The 17,718-nt window shown below is 41.2% G+C and overlaps 1 protein-coding gene across 5 annotated transcripts in view; it reads left to right on the forward strand.

Annotated features, from left to right (window-relative positions):
* The window catches only part of LOC123979217 (apoptosis-stimulating of p53 protein 1-like), a 51,538-nt gene that overhangs the window by 22,240 nt on the left and 11,580 nt on the right, over positions 1-17,718 (forward strand). For 2 of the 5 annotated variants that reach the window (XM_046063026.1, XM_046063030.1), the window contains 9 exons: positions 9,416-9,511; positions 12,069-12,125; positions 12,475-12,531; positions 13,653-13,773; positions 14,141-14,220; positions 14,327-14,494; positions 14,609-14,749; positions 14,871-15,066; positions 15,495-15,623. In XM_046063026.1, the coding sequence (XP_045918982.1) occupies positions 9,416-9,511; positions 12,069-12,125; positions 12,475-12,531; positions 13,653-13,773; positions 14,141-14,220; positions 14,327-14,494; positions 14,609-14,749; positions 14,871-15,066; positions 15,495-15,623 (1,045 nt within the window). The remainder of the gene's footprint in view (positions 1-9,415; positions 9,512-12,068; positions 12,126-12,474; positions 12,532-13,652; positions 13,774-14,140; positions 14,221-14,326; positions 14,495-14,608; positions 14,750-14,870; positions 15,067-15,494; positions 15,624-17,718) is intronic. The other 3 variants (XM_046063028.1, XM_046063027.1, XM_046063029.1) reach the window with 3 other exon arrangements.

The raw sequence follows: 17,718 nt of genomic DNA on the forward strand, positions 1-17,718 counted from the left end.
AAGTTACCTGTATGTGCGGGCCTTCTATGCACTTAGCCTTTATGGTCTGGCACCATTTACAGTCTTCGTCTGTGACCTACTCATAGCCAATTGCTCACTACCTGTAGAGCTACTTTGCTTAACTTTGTCTGAGTCTCGGTTAGCGTTACTACTGCCAGTTGCTGCCATTTCTCACTGGACGTCCATAGTTAGCTAGAGCTGAAATATGCAGTAAAAAGGTTTTGAAGATGTGAGGTCAAGTGCCATATCCTAATTTTACTAAATTAACATCATGCTGTAGGCCATTAGAGAAGACTTGAAATGAACGATTGATAAACTCATTAGGAAAGTGTTTACTGAGTTTACTGAGAAGAAGGGTCATTTTGTCATAGACTCCAATGCTATCGGACTTCTTTTTGCAACCAGTGGAGTCGCCCCCTGCTGGTCAATAGAAAGAATGCAGGTTTAAGGTACTTGACTCTTGATGCCTGACATGCTAAGCTAAGATGACAACTGTGATCAATAAAACATCGAGCATGTAGCATTTTGCCCAAAGTACTGTTGCTCCAATAGCGCATCCTCACAGAGCTATTAACATGGTTGTCGACTCCTAGCCTTGTTTCATGATGTCCTATTTCAACTGGCTTTATCATTACTGAAAACCTACTGACTGTGAAAAAAACAAGAACAAACAAAACAAGGTGAGGTGGCATGTTGTTTCTGGATAACTGGATATTCACTGTAATATTATGGAAGCACTGGTGTTTTGCAGACAATTAAGAGGAGCTGTGTTTTTCTCTGGCTTGTGTGGGCTGGGTCAGTCAAACAGCGGCCCTATCCCAACATTCCCTCCTTCCCCTCCCCAAGACAACGTCCTGTGAACCTCATGTCCAACTTCAGAACGACCACAGGGATCATCGCATATTCTGAGTTAACACACGCATGCACGCACACACACACATAATGGATTCTGTTGATCCAACTGTGTGTAACTATACCCCATCCAGCTGTGTGTGAGAGCACTGCTCAGGGATATATTAAGAATTCAGGTGTGTCTTTGTGGATGCGCTTGGTGTTTGTGTGCTCTTGAGTTAACGCGCATGTCAGGGGTTATGTTGATGTAGATTAAGATGAGTATTTTCACCATATGTCATCACTAGAAATGCCTCTGTAGGTTATATGATAGTCTGGGTTCAGGGACATCAGCGGAGTTTAAAAATCACAGAACATAGAAAAGATCTGTTAAGATTAAACTAAAGGCATTTATCATTGAATTATATCAGTAAACATTCAAACTCTGGCAGGAGAGTTTTTGGAACTATGTTGAAATGGTATTCTGGAAGTTTTGAAAGCTGTAATTGTAGGAAAGTCCCTGTTTGGATGAAAACTGGGTGGTATTGTGTAGCACCAGAACTTGAGTTAAGTGCCTATTCCTAACTCCAGGTGGTCTTCTTGTTTTTGTGCCTAAATTCTGCAGAAGGTGTTCACAGCTTTGCCCAAGGACACTGTCAGGACACATTGCTGTTGATGGACAAGTTGTCAGTGGCGAGGTTCAAAGATATGACCTTTCAGTTACAGGAGGGGTCTCAGGACCAGCGGGCCCCCCTGCTGTGTGAACGTTAGTCACTGGAGCAGATCTGATAACAGAGTTTTCCCCTTTGGTACGGTCGAAGCTACAGGAATGTCTGGAGGCTGTTATTGTAGATTAGGAGGGATATTTTTACTGGAGGCGTACAGCAGATGGGAAGGCAATGGGTTTCATTACTTATGGGACCTATGATCAGAACAACGTGTCTGTGTGTGTCTATGTGTGTGTGCGCTTAGTATATGTGTGCATAACTCTGAGAACAAATATACTGTGGGGAAACGTAATACTCACACACTGAGAAAGTCAAATATCCCCATGTGCTTCAGATTATAACCTTGATCGCAACATATGTGAAACTGCTGCAAAGACCAGTGAACAGCAGCAGCACAAGGTGGTTGTATTTACCGTTGTACAATTATAGCAAAATATCTTGTAACGATCTATTGACACCAGCGGCAGTCAGGTTAAACTGATAATATAAGTATTAAATAGGGCTTCTTAAACCAAAGTTCACATATTGTCTATAATATCCTGCATATTTCTTCATGTTCCTCCTGAGTGATCCATCACATTAAAACATAAGGCGTTTTCGCACTGGAGGAACTTCTTCATCGTTTGTTGCTTTTTGTTGTGGCCGCACCGAAAGACGTGGGAACAATTGTAGTTCTTAGAGCACCGTTTTGAGGCGTGAGGGACTTTTTTAGCTCCTGCTTTTAAAGTAGGTACTCTCCCAGCACAACAGGAACTATGTGCGACGAAAGTGTATGTTGATTGGTCGAGGGGCTGGTTTGTCTCAGCCAGCAGCTTGCAAGTTTACAAGAATTTGCCAAATTTTAAGATAAGTGGCAAACTACGCTAAAAGATTAGACTACATGCAGACAGCTTTCATTTTAGCTTGTTTGTAACAATTCACTATTAGCTATCCCATCGGAGAGTATCAAGACTACGGCCTTTTATAATTTAGCCCATGTACCCGTTTTGATTTTGATACCCATCCCTAGCTATTTCTTCTGAAATATTTTGTTTACATGACATAAAACTAAAATAAGATAATGTTAAAGTTAGTTACCCATCTCTGTCTACAGTGCTCTGTCTTCTCTCATTCTTGATGATATGAAGTACTGCCAATGGTCTCTTAGCTTTCCTTCTTCTTGCTCTTTCAACCAACATAAAAAGTCTAAATTCACATGTCTTTTCCAACTTTATTATCATGAAACCCACAACACATAACAAACACGCCGCTCTGACCACGGCGTCCTCCAACTTGTTAACATTTCTTGTTGTTGTTGTATGTCGCACAGAAGTAAAGTTGCTATTCCAAACGCCATCGGCAGCGTTCCTATTGGCAGTGTAAATTCAAACAGAAAAAAAGGTCTTGAAGATATGTAGTTCTCTGAGGAGCTCCCCAGTGGGCAGTTCCTCTTAGGGCGTCCCCAGAACAGTTTGGTCGGAAAACGCCTAATAACACACGGGATGTATGGCATCAGTCTCACGAAAGTACAGAAGAATCAGTGTGAAGAGACTTTTCTGTGCACCATTTCTGATCATGCCACACTGAAAATTTGCAACTAAAAAGCCTGTATGATTTGATCAAATAACCCACTCACAGCCCTGAACCTGCCGGATTTTTTGCTTCATATTGGAGGAGTCTCTTCTTCCTTTTTAGTCCTGAAATATTTTTTTTTAGTCTGAAGTGGGATGTGTTGATATTTTGTTAAAAGAACACACAAGAACATTTGTCACTGGGTGGTGCTAGGAAGGATTTTGGCTCCTCAGAGCCTACATGATATGTTCTGTGGCTGAATGGGTGCTAGAAATAAATGAACCGTTCACAAGACATGCACTTTTATGAACAAATAGAAGCTTTAATAAGACTTTCATCACAGAGTTACTACACTGGAACTGAAAAAGAAAACTGTCTGCCTAGCTGAAATGAACTAAAATGACTGCATGACATTGCATGTTGTGCTGTCAAGCCTACCCAACTCACCTGCCAATGTCTTTTTCTTCTTCTTAAAGGTTTGGCAGACTGGAAACAGCAATCCTGTCCCGTCATTCTCTGTACTAATTGGAGAAGAGAAATAATTCATTAACTGGAATGTAGCCTAAAATATTTAATCAAGGGAAAGTAGCCTAAATTATCACAAGCCACTCAAAACCATTTTTATCTGCCCAATCAAATAAAAATGAGCCCAATTGGGCAGAAAAATGTCCAGTCTGGCAACACTGAGCTCTGCCAATATAAAGTAGTGTTTTACATGTTGTACATGTATTCAGCTCCTTCAATCAAAAGAAGTGTAATCTTGGCCTGCTGGTCAGCCGCTATGAGGAATTTCTTTAGTTTAGTTGAAGAATCATGGTTCAGGTCCAGCTGTTGATCCATTAGTTTAATGATCTGAGACATGTTTGCATTCTGTTGTGAAGCGAGTTACAAGTCAAATTTTCATACGTATGGCAGAAGTGAATAAATTGGCTTCCTGAAACTACAGGTGTAAATATGCAATGTGCAAAGTCATTCTGCATCACTCATATGTCAACATAGATGGAATGATGTGCAGGCAACATAAGGAGGATGTTGATGTGCCTTCTTAGTTGTGCTATGTTGGCTTAATAAAGACTGTAGTTTGCCCCAAATGTGAATGTTTTCCGTTTAAAGAGCTGCCAACTTTCCCAAAAATAATTCTCTTAATTAATATTGACGTCCTTTGTGGTGTAAATGTTTTTTTAAAGGCCTGAAAAGAGTCAAATTTTAAAGGGAACTTGAAAACCTGAGTAGTTCAAACAAATCAGTCTCAGCCTTAAAAAATACTAGGCTACTGAATTTTAATGAAATGTCATCCTATTTCAATACTACTACCACTACTACTACTACTACTACTACTACTACTACCACTACTACTACTAATACATTATATTTAATTATAAAAATGAATCACTTTTAATAGTTCTACATTTTATGTTTGTAAATGTGTATTGCCCATTCACACCCACAGATGTCTGCACACAGAACAGCAGCACTGGCATAAACTCCAGTCTCCTTGTTGATGTGTGTTTGCCTCTGTGTGTGTGTTTATCTGAGTGAGACATATGTGTGTCTGTTTCGCAGAGTGAAAGGGAAAATGTGTGACGCAGCAGTTGAGTCACATGTCACACTGTGTGTGTGTGTATTTGTGTGTGTTTGCCACTGGACACGTCTGGTAGAAATTTGATCAGCTTGCATGCTTCCACGGCCATTCATCGGCTGGCATCATCATCATCATCATCATCATCATCATCGTTGTCGCTGTCGTCATCAACTTCCTCGTATAGCACACATCTGGATCGTGAGGCAGAGGTTGATTGAGAGCAGCTAGTGCCCCATCAGCCTGTGGTGCAGTGATTTCCCTCCTGCGAGAAAGTGGGAGAAAGAAATAGGGAGGTGTGAGGGGGGAGAGAGAGAGAGAGAAAGAGAGAGAAGGGGCCGTCGCTGCAGCAAAAAGCCAGCTGCAGAGGGATGACAAGGATTGTAAGAAAGAGAGATGAAGGAATGCAGATCTAGAAAGAGATGGGGATTAAGAAAGATGGAGAAGATGGAGGGGTGGAGGGAGATAAAGAGGTAAACAAAAGGATGGAGGAAGGAGGGAGATACAGAGAGATGATGAGAGGTGTAAGAAGAGAAGGAGGTATAGAAAGAGACCAATAGTGTAAAAGAGGCAGATATAGAAAGATGGAATGATAAAGAAAAAGAGGGAGGTACAAAAAAAGGACAGAGGAGATGACTTTCCCTCTGTCTTACAGGTGTACATGTTTGTTTACTGTAGTAATTGGATGCAGCGTCACATTAGTGGGCTTTACACGTCATATGAGAACATACCAATGCCGGAGAGAGAGTTTGCATGAGAGAGAGAGAGAGAGAGTGAAAAGGTGGAGGGGGGCGAGCGAGAGAGAGGGAGAGAGAGGGTGTCGTAAATCACAGCACATCACCGAGAGGGAAAGTTGTGATAAGGATCGCTCTCGTTTCCCCCCTCCAAGCTCTTCTCTTACAAGCCTCTGGCATCATTTTTCTATCTGAAAGCATAAAGGTCCGCCGTTTCTCTGAGAGGCTGTGAGGATGGAGTGGAATGAGGTGGATTTGGTGCAGGAATTTACTGTTGAAGGACAATGCAGCAAAATTAAAGTCCGCTCCTGCAGGATCACATGGGACAGCCTGCAGGTAAATACAGCACAGCGGGAAGCTGATAGAAACTGCATGTTAATGTCAGCTGGGGGCAGTCTGCAGGATGTCGTACAGGGTGTTAACAGCATGAGTGGCAGAATACATGACGCCGTCGTTAAGTGTCAGGCAAACTGTTAACTTTTCAGTAGCTGTAGGATGCATGTCATCATTAGAAAGATTAGAAAGATGGGCTAGCAGAACTTAGAGGATGTAAACTTCATCGACAGACAGGACATCACACTACTGGCCTCACTGTTTTGAGGGAGGAGTGATTTTTAGTCCAAAAGTCTTTTAAACCAAGCAAGTAAGCAAGATAGTTAGGTTAGGTTGATTACCAAGCTTTTTCCTGCTTACTGGAGTTCATACATCTTTATAATGCAGTATGTTGAAGTAAGTATATGGATTTACATATTGCAACCAACTGAAAACCTACATTATAGATGTGAATTTAAGTCACCACTTAATACTTATATTGTTGGCAATTGAACTACCATAATTCATAGCTTGGAAATACCTCATAACCTCAAACCATCTATTAAAAGTTATGTGGTTTGAATTCCCCTCTTTGAAATTTTTAGGCAATTCAGTCGTCTTTTTTGGATTAAAGAATTCAAGTCAAGTAAAATACAATCAGGTTGGTTCAATTGGAATGGTGAATTTCAGACACCAAATGTCAAGGTGTAAATAAAAACTGAAACGTCAGGTTACGTTTAGTAAGTCAAGTGATGCAAGACAGAGCTGTTTGGATGCTGACTAGAAGCCTGTCACTTCAGTTTTCAAATATACACCCAGAAATGTTTAACGGGGGAATTCAGGCAACATAAATCCACATAGATGGTCTTCAAATTAAATTATATTAAAATGCTATAAAGTCAATCAAAATTTTTTGCTTCCATACAAGTACATCATCAAATGAATTATCAAATTGAAATGAGTTGTATGATGATAGATGTTCAAGCAAAAAGAGTGAATTTCTTTCATTTACATCACATTGAAGGGTCCGTGTGATAACGGGGATGTTCTAATCATACTGGCACTGCCTGGCCTCCTTTAAGTTGACAGCACTGGGCTGGAGTGCATTAGTGGAGATCAGTTTGTATCTGCAGACTCTTAATAATGCACATGAAAGTGAGGATCTGCAGACTCCCACAGGTCAGCAGTCAGCTAATGACATGTGGCACCACTGACTGGAAAACGAGTGTAATGTGCATAATGTCATCGTCTAAAACATGAAGTAGTCTGCATGATCTGAAAGAGTGTGTGTCTGCATTATGTTTTAAAGAATTCTGTAAATCAGCCTGAAGGCAGCGTTGCTGTCTCAGTCTGTATCAGTGCCATTAATCACCGATACTGATATTTCACATAGCGCTAATGCTGCCGAGTTAGAGCTTCCACTCCCCGAGTCGTTAAATGGGTGGGTTTAATTTGTTTCACTGATTTCATATCTAAGAATTGTCGTAGCCCTCAGGGCTCAGTACAGGGTAGGTTTTTCATCAGCTCCTCCCTGAGTCATGGCATTAAAACCTCCACTGAGATATTTGAAGATGTTTGTGAACATTTTTACAAAATTGACTGAAGCCTCCAGTCCCTTTGAGACCATTTCTCTCTCATCTCATGGCAGAAATTCAGTTTTGAATGAATTTTCCATAATGTTGTTCAAGCATTTAAACCTTAAGGCCTAGATCCCATAAATCCTAATAACTACAGGCCTCTATAAATATTTTCATCTTCAGCTGATGTTTCAGAGCAATGTTCAGTACAGACTGTTGAAGTCTAACCAATTTCATCAAGGTTTTGATGAAAGTTCTGTTTTAAGGGCCACTTCAACCAAATAAAATAAAAACACCACAACATTTGGACAGTTTTATCTTTAGCTTTGTGTTTTCAAATGTAATTCTTCAATGCATCACATACCAAATTCCACTGTAGTGGAGGGGTGGTAGAAATCTCAAAACAAAAAAATAAATGGCTTCATGTTTTCTGTCAATCTGGGTTAACCAACCCATCAACACTCCTATGTCTTAGTGTAGCTGTTTACACCACAGAACATTTAAATTAACTGACCACCTCAAATTCTACATGGCGTACAGTAAAAGAAGCACTACAACATTGTTTGTGCTCATTTCTTCACTGAAATGCTTCAAACTTGCTTTCTCCCGTCACAAAAAGAAACTGCTATTTCTTTAAAGTAATTTAACTCTGAGGTTCCTCAGGGTTTTATTTGAGACATCTTCCTGTTTTTACTCAGTACTTTAGTTGTTTCTATGTTGACTCACTTGTATTGTATGTTTTGATCCTGCACTTTGTGGTGATGTTGCATTGAAATACAGTATTTTGAAAGCTGTTCCTAATGTTGGAAGAGCAAAAATATAACTCCCTACAGCATAGGCAGTCCATTTCCGCAATACAGTTATTTGAGTTACTGGCTGTACATGTGACTGACTAAACACATGTTTTGACACAGTATACTTACTGTAGGTGATGGCCATTTTTTAATCCTGCATCCATATTTTGTATTTATCTTTATAGTTCTAATTCTTAAAGCAAATTATCTTAAGGCCATTACACATTTGCAGCATTGGTCCCAGGCATTTTTAAGTAGGCCTGGAATATTGTGAACCAATAGATAATGTAATAAGTTATAGTGATAATGTTAATCATACTGATTCATTTTTGCTACTAGTCTCCTTAGTAAGACAAGAATTCAAATTCTGATATTGCTTTGTTTTGTATTGTACTCTGCATTGTAGCTTTATTTGATGCAGTGCAGAGCTGCATGGTGTTGAAGCTGTCCTACATCATGTTTTCTGGGATAACTATGTAGTCACAGGTCTGGAAACATGCTCTCCATCGAACAGCATGTGGATAATCAGTTAAATACCATTTAAAATCGTGGGATTTATGAACTGATGTATTGACCATTTACACAGATAGGTTTTTATCACTTTTTTCTCATTGTTTGGCTTCACTACATACTGAAAATCAATGTAACTGACCAGGTGCAGTGTGTGTGTGTGTGTGTGTGTGTGTGTGTATTTGTGTGTTTGAGTGCGTGTGTCCATGAATGAACACACACAATAGCAGGATGTGGCTGGGGCAGAAACCATCCGCTGTTTTCTGCTAAAGGCATTTCTCCCCCCGCACCCATTCACACACATCATAGCAATGTTTGTTCAGAAGAACCAACCAGCCATCCAACTAAAAAACTGTTCTGGCGTGCGCTCGGTTCAATAAAACACCCCTCTGATTTAAAAATACAGGACAAATGATCAGTGTGATTTGATTTTTTTCCCCAGCTGATGTTGATGGCTGTGTCACAGCCCTGTAATGACCTGGGCAGATAGGATTCTGGCTATTTACCCCAGACCAATACTATAATTCTGTCACTCTGCCAAGGCCACCAGCTGCTAGCCTAATAACATTTCTGTAGCATGCTGAAGGCGCTCTATGAACTGAAGTGTGAGGTGATATGTGTGTGTGTGTGCAGCTGTAGTCTAGCATTTATCTCCTGTCACTGTTTGTGTTTTCATCTTGTCAGTATCAGTCCTAAACTCAGTGATGTGTACAAACAGTGATTAGAGATGCACAGGGGGAAACACAAGCCTTTTCTCTGGGCACACTGTATTAATAAATGTATTTTTGTGTGCGTGTAGGTTCCCCGTGTGGAGCTGACCCTCTCTGAGCTCCAGGAAATGGCCACAAGACAACAGCAACAAATAGAGGCTCAGCAACAGATGTTGGTCGCCAAGGTAACGCATGGACGCGCACACACACACACACATACAGGAAGACACAGTTGTTGGATGGATTGCCTGTCAGTTAGTGTGAGGTTATCTACATTAGAGTCTATCTGAAAAGGTCGGCTTTGAGGCCCCAGGAGCTACAGCCTTGGAGGAATTTGTGTGTGTGTGTGTGTGTGTGTGTGTGTGTGTGTGTGTGTGTGTGTGTGTTTGTGTGTATCTCATTTGTCTTCCTTGGAAACAGAACATGTGATCCAGGTCAGAGTTTAAGGACTGGCCGAAAGGAACAACTCTTGAGCCAACTGATCACCATTCACCTCCAGGTTTTGTGTGTGACAATATTGTTTGTGTGTGTGTGTGTGAGAGAGAGAGAGAGAGAGAGAGAGAGAGAGAGAGAGGGACAGTTCATGGCCATTCCTGCACTAGGAAGTGACCTTATAAGTTGACAGGAAATGAGGTCATCAGGGAGCCACAGCTTCTGGGAATCTGAAGTAGAATTGTAGTCAAGGAAAGAGTCAGAAGGGCGAGCCAAAAAAAGAAATCTGATTCTTTCAATCCTCTGCAGTCATTTAATGAAGTGTTGACTTAGTCTAGCTGGGAACTGTATTCGACCACCAACTTCGATTTGGCTACTTTAGGGTTTTCAAGAACAAACGTGGCACTGATGTTTCTACTTGGCCTCTTTATGCTGATATTCAGCATTTTTAAAAGCAGCTATTTCCCCGCTAAGTGATAGCTATTAAGCGTTTCCTTCCAGTGTGTAAGTGTTGAAGTATTTCTTTGTCTTGGTGGGTGGGAAAGTCTCCCAGTTGCCATGCAGAGGCACTTTCCATCCTCGCACAATAAATATAGTCCAACGTGGATTGACGACTTCCAGGAAGACTCCAAAACACAGCTACTGCAGTTGCACCTACCACATGCACTCTTACTCCTGCGCCATCCATGTAATGAAACAAGCTGCTGTTATGTGATGTGTTATTAGCGTTTGCAAGTGTGTTTCCAGTGAGTGATGGGAGGCGTCTTGCCAACATTCCATTTCCCTCTTCCTCTGCGAATGTGTGTGTGTTGAGAGAGACACACAGGTCAGCTGTACAATGTGCCAGCACGACACAGAGAGAGGTTTAAACTGCCTCAGTCAGCATCACATCTGACAGGCCTCTCTCTCTTTCTCTCTCTCCGTCTGTCTGTGTGTCTATTCTTCCGCATCAATAGCAAATATATAATTATATAGTATTATGCTTTAAAATTGTTTCATGGTGTGGGGAAACGGTGGCAGGGTGCTGCATTATACTGTTAGCACAAGTGCATTTTTCAGTGGCGAAAATAAGGGCTCACTAAGACAATACAATACTGCATATGTTCTTCACCTCTAAGCTATTCTGTCATCACTGTATCGCTGACGAGGACCCTAAATATTGCAGCGTCAGCATGGTTTTAAATGTCTCATGAAGAAAGTAGTGATAGCCCTTTTGAGGCATAATAAAGTTCATTATTTAGCTGTATTAAGGCCCTGCACACCCACACGGGTGTTTCCATTTACTGGCTAATTAGACCTCTTGTCAGGTTGAAAGAGGGTGGAGCTATGTGCGTGATGTCACCAACTCTATGAAATAATAACAATGGTAATGGTGTTAATAGTACGGAAGCCCAATCCATTTAAATTTTTTTTTTTACTCTGTTTTCCGGTGATAACCCAACTGCTATTTCAAAGGTTCAGAAATAGCCGTCAGGAAATGTGTAATGTTAAATGGATTCGTAGGAATTTCCTCTGCCTGTGAATGATGGGGAGATGAAAAGTCCATAAGTTGATGGATGTGGACCAATCGCCGGGATGCACACAGTCCAGCAGTCTCTTCATAAGAACTTTGTAGAAGATGATTATATAAAGATTTTCTTTTTAAATTGTCTGCCGCAAGGATCAGACTCAAAATCCTGTGGTTATGAGTCCGATGCTCTACCAACTAAGCTACCCTGTGACCAAGTAAAACAAACATTTGAATGGATGGCCACTTAGGGCTTCCGTAAATTAGACCTTTTTCATAGCAAATATTTTGAGTTGCGCTACACCAGAACCCTGGAACTAGCTCACCTAAATGGGATGTAGTCCGTTTTTAATGTTAATCAATTACACATGTGCTATTCCTGTCATTACAAGCCAAAGTGTCTGCTGCGATAAAAGGTATATTGTCCTGCTCTACGGCGCAATAAATTTTATTATTTAACTTACAAAGCACAAAGAAATTCTAAACATGAAAGCGGTTAAAATATAATAAACACAAGTGTGTGTTCAAGGATCAGACAAAAAACTGACACTGACAGGCACGGGATTGAAAACTTTGTATAAAAACTAGAAACATTTAATGTATTTTTTCTGGTTTTTCCCCCACGACATAGCTTGTAAGAAGAAAAGCATTATGTTATGTTCCTGACTTTCAAGCTGTTCTTAAAGCCCCTTACATCCATATGTATCATTTATTCACACCTCAAAACTCAACATAAGCAAACAACCCCATAACTTTCATCAAATTCTGTTTCCAAATGTTGCTTGACCCTTGTTGTAGCACAGAAAGACGTCATCACCTCTTCTCATCTGAGCCCAGCCCACATCAAAACACTGAGAAAAGTAAGGACAAAAACCCCCAGCACAAATACTGACATTTCTCTTTTAACGTAATCAAACCAGTTCTAACTTCAACAGAAACATTCAGCCTTTAAGTGTGAGGCACTATTTGGCTTGCTTAGAGGGTGAGAGGAGGCGGAGGAAGGTGGCCTCATCCATTTTGAGTTAATAGCTAGTTATTATAGGGAGTAACAAACACACTCACAAAAATAACGTGTTTCGTGATGATGGTAATGTTTGTGTATCTAACTGGGGGTCATGTATGTGCCATTGTGAGGTCTGCCTAACTGAAAATATATCTGGAAGTGAATGAGAACTGTACATGTCCTCACCTTTTTTTTCTTTCTTCTAGGAGCAGAGACTGAGGTATCTTCAGCAGGGAGGCAGATCTAACCAGGGACAGACTCAGGTTGGCTCCTGTTTGTCTTCTATAATGTACTTTAAGGCACCACAACATATTTAAGGCTGAATCCATATATATATATATCCTAATTTGAAAACAAAAGACATGATATTAGATCCCAGGGAAGTGAGAGCCCATGACAATGTAGTCATTGGGGACAGAGACACTGAGCAAGTAACTTCATATAAGTACTTGGGTATACAATTAGATGACCACTGCATGTCGACTATTTGTGTGCCAAACTGGCCCAAAGACTGCATTTTCTCCACAGATTGAGACTGGTAGGGGTGAGTACTAAGTTCATGACTTTATTTTACAACGCTGTGCTGGAAAGTCTGATGGCACTCTCACCATCCAGTGCAAAACCAAAATTGAAAGACTTATAAAAGCTGCGATGAAGGTTATGGGAAAGAAAGACTATACTTCCCTTCAGACCATCTTTGAAAATATGGGCTGGGGTCTCCCAGGCTCAGAAAATTCTGAAGGACCTTTCCCATATTCTGCACTCTGAATACGATGTTTTACCTTCAGGGAAACGCCTTAAAGCTAGCAGATCTAGCAGCACCGCTATAAGCTGTCTTTCATCCCAACTTCCATAGCGCTCCTAAATAAACAATCTGTTCGGAACAAGATGGCTTGAAGCACTTCCGGCACTTTATTTATTTATTTTTAAGCATAGTTTAATATTGTTAAACTTTGTTAATATTGTTTTTCTTTTTTAATATAGAATTGTGGCGGTTGTACTTTTATAGTCTGTCATACTGTTTTCTGCTTTATGTGCTCAAGTGCAATTGAATATAATAATTCTGAGGTTTCATATCACTCAGGTTCTACTTACCTTGTAATCAATGATTGACAGGGGCAGGGTCATAGATAGTTGTGCAATGTAATGTAAATGTATGGTGGATTGTATGATGTATGTGAGTGTAAAGTCCATATGTGTTACTGGTGTTTACTGCAGCCTCATGCGGCACTGATGCCCAAGACAAATTTCCCTCAGGGGAAAATAAATTTGATTCATGTCATGTAAACACAGTTATTTATTTTGGTCACATTTCAAAAGCTGACCAAGAATTAGATGAAAATGCAAATGGATCTTTAGCTTCTGCCTTTTCTCTCGTCTTTAGTCTGAAGCTGAGAAGCTGCAGCGGCTGAAAGAGCGTGTAGAGACTCAGGAAGCCAAGCTGAAGAAGATCCGAGCCATGAGAGGACAAGTCGACTACAGTAAACTGATCAACGGAAACCTCTGTAAGCCCAAGCACACTGCAGAGATGATGATTATGGATTAGAGGCACACTGCAATTTATGACTACATATTAAGGGTATAAAAGTGAAAAGCAAAATAGCCATGCTGCTACAGCAACATGAAAGCCAGTGCAAAAATGTGGCTGAAAATGCATTTGAAAATACAGGTGACCATTTGAACTTAAATGTCGTGGTCACGAACAAATACGTGATGTCTCTGGCTCTTGGACATGATGCAGGCATGCAAACCTTGAAACAAACTCAAGTAGCCTCAATTAGTAATTAAAGGCAATAGCAGTGATCTGATTTTACTTTAAAGTATTTCGGTCTAATTTGTATGTCCACGCCCCCTTCTGGTTTCTGTCTCCAGCTGCAGAGATTGACCATGTTAGCAGCCTGTTTCAGGAGAAGCAGGCAGAATTACAGTCTGCTGTGGTCAGAGTCGACCAGGTAATGTCTGCCACCGAGGTGCAGTGAGCTTTCACTGTAACAGTCATAATCGAGCATGAAAGAGTTCCAGGTGAGTTGTTAAGTTCTTTCTAAATGGTTTTACCAGTTGACCCAGCAGCTGGAGGATTTGAGGAGAGGACGCCTCCAGCTACACTCTGTTGCACCAGCTCAGGGGGCTCCCACCGGGTCCCAGGGTGCACCCACTGGCCAGAAAGGATCACCCCTGTCTGGTCCTGCAGCCCTGGAACTGAGGAAACTCTACCAGGAGCTGCAGGTAAATTTTATCATCACGTACTCCCCTTCTTTCAATGTTAGAAAGCATAAATACAAATGAATGTGTGCAAGTACAAAATGGATATGTATAAGACTTAAATGCTGTGTGTTTCAGGCTCGTAACCGTCATAACCTGGAACAGAGCAGCAAGTTGGCCCAGAACAAGGAGCTGCTGAACAAGAGGAATGCCCAGGTGACGGTGATGGATCAACGCATTGGAGACCTGAGAGAACGACTGCATAAGAAGAGAGCGGAAGTACGCAACTTAACTTTTTTCAACTTTAATTCTACTAGCTACTCAGCTAATGGTAACACGCCTAATGGTCATTTCTCAGTTGACAGATGCTGTAGGTCTAACTCTATCTATCTCTCTTCAGTTGAGTCGTATGAATGGAGGAGGAGTGTCCTCGCCGCCGATCTCTTCCCACCCAGGCGGTGGAGTCTCTGGTCGGGTAGCGGCTGTCTGCCCCTACATCCAGGTTCCAGCAGAGGGGAGACAGGAGGCGGGGTACCCCATGTCAGCTGATCCACCACCCAAACCCACCCCGCTCAGCCACATACGCTCCCTCTCAGGTTGGTAGAATTATATTTATCCATTTATATATTTTATATTTTTAAGACACTGTACAATGCGTGGATCAGTTTGTTTTCTGTTTTTGACTTCAGAGTTTCTAGCTGCACTGTTGTATATCTCTGCTCCAGGCTCTAACTTGCTGTCTATTTCCTTTTCCTGTCTGTTGGCTCCTTCTTTTCCTCCTCCCTTAACTGTTGTTGTTATCTTAAATGTGATGTGTTAATGTTATTGGTGGGTTTGTGATTATTGTTTTGTCTCTTGATGATGTTGTGGTGTTGGTGGTGGCTGTTGTGACTGTTCCTGTTACTGTTTTGTGACACCATTATGATGTCATCATGATGATGTTCGTGTTGATGTTGTTCCGGTGCTTGTTACCGTCATGGTTGGTGTCTGGTTTCTGTCTTTTGTGATGGGTGTGGCCGCGCAGAGGAGGACAGGAGTGCCGCCAGGAAGCCTCCCAGCCAATGGAAAGTGTCAGATTTAGACATCGTCCTGTCAGAGCCCACTGACACGTGGGAGGGACCTCGGTCCCCTCAGGGGGGCGACGGTCACAACAGTGAGTCCCTAGAAGGCGCTAGAACAATATACTCACCACTAGCTCCACTGGCGATAGATTAGAAGCACATGGTTCCTCACCTCATCTGCACCTTATATGTTTTATTGACCCTTAGTTTAAGTCCTGGGCTGAAAAATCAAAGGGTGCGTTCAAACCAAGAATGCTGTGGAGTGTCTTTGTCAAACTATACAGAACAGATGTTAGAAGAACATAATTGAATCAGCTACAGGAAATGACCTCAATATGTAAGGGTCATGTGTAGAAGGACACAGATATGACATCTGATAGTCAACAGCTGGTCGGGGTGAGAAAGCCCAGCATAACAAAATAAACACAGTCTGGACTGACTCTCATATTCAATTATTCCTTCATGTTGTCCTACCTGGTGTGACAAGGTAGATCTTCTTCAGCTACAGTTGCAAAGTCAGAATACCGGGGCCAAAAACACAATGCTGACAACATTTCTATTTCCAGACGATGTCTTTCTCATGAAGTAATCATTTTTTATTTATTTAGCATTAATCTAATAGTGCCAAACCGAAAAAGATAAAGTTTTAAATTATTTCAGCTACGGCTCAGCCCAAAACCAAAATCAGCTAATGGTGTGATCGCAGTCCGCAAATCCCCACATGCAGTACAATATTCCATTGACTTAAATTAATTGACATTTTGGGAAATGCGCTTATTTGCTTTTTTTTTGCCGAGAGTGTGATGAGAAGACTGATTCCACTCTCTAGTCTGTACAGTAAAAACGAAGCTACAGCCAGCAGCCAGTTTGAACAGCTTATCACAAAGACAGGGGGAAACAGGGGGAAACCGCTAGCCTGGCTCTGTCTGAAGGTAACAAAATCCACAACAAGTTGTGGTTTTACAGGTAGGTATGTACCTGACCATATTCTGGACTTCCTGGAGTCCTGTCATCACCTTGAGGTTGCCAGGCAATTTGTGAGCTTTAGAGGTGCTGGTTGATGGATTTCATTCCCTCTGGAGAGAGCCAAGCTAGCTGTTTCCAGCCTTTAACCTTAATCTAACTCTCATGTGTCTGTGGCTGCATATTTACAGTAGGCCTACCAACATTCTGCTCAAGTATCGCCAAGGAAGCGAACAAGCGTGTTTCCCAAAATGTTGAACTATTCCTTTAACATGGCGCATTGTTGAATCTAGTTAATTATCACACTTGCTTAACTTATTAGTGTCAACATCCATCCACATAGTTCACTGACCAAGTTGTATCAGGCCACTTTATTTCTGCAGTGTGCCAGCCAGACACTTGCTAACAGTAATATATTAGAACACCCAGGCTAGAAGCAACAAAACATTTCTACGCACTTGGTTTAACTACTGGGTATAAGTGAAGTGTCCTGAACCAGCACTGATACAAATCCAATTGTGTTCTTGAATGTCAAAGTAAATGCCACGGCTGTATTTTTGTCCCAGCTTTTGTAATGTGGAAAATACATACTACTAATCATGTCAATAGTACACTGGACAGACAGGCACAACAAAGGAATGAAAGGAAGTCAGAGGTATGCTAACTCATAGCTATATACAGTGTGTGTACAGTGTGTGTGACTATGTCTGTGTGAGTCAGATAACGAGAGATTTATGTAAGGGGGGTTGTTGCAGCTGTTGTTGCTGTCATCAAGAGAGATTAAGGCTCTCTAAAAAATGTTAGCACTGAATATCTATTATACTGTGTGAATGCTAATACAGCACAAGCATAGCAGCCTTCAGTATTGTTAGAGGAAACTAAAATCACAGCAGGGAATTGCATGCACTCCCTTCAGCATTAGAATACAAGTTTATCACTTATTTATTCATTGAATCCTTAACTGAGAGGCATTGTTTCATATTCCAGTGATTTAAAGTAGTTTTTTTGCTAGAAAGTGTAACAGACCCTTAAAAGCTAGTGAAATAAAAGCTCTCTTTTGGAATAATCCCATGATGAAACTTGGTTAATAGGAAAGGCTTCAAACATTCTGATGCTTTAGAGAAAAATGGTTAGATAGAGAAACTCGTCCTTTTATTAAAAATCAAATCTGGTCCAGTCAGGGTTGTCTACCTGTGATATGATAGGTAGGCGCAGCTTGATTGC

Source organism: Micropterus dolomieu, linkage group LG11, assembly GCF_021292245.1.
Source record: "Micropterus dolomieu isolate WLL.071019.BEF.003 ecotype Adirondacks linkage group LG11, ASM2129224v1, whole genome shotgun sequence".
Classification (NCBI taxonomy): domain Eukaryota; kingdom Metazoa; phylum Chordata; class Actinopteri; order Centrarchiformes; family Centrarchidae; genus Micropterus; species Micropterus dolomieu.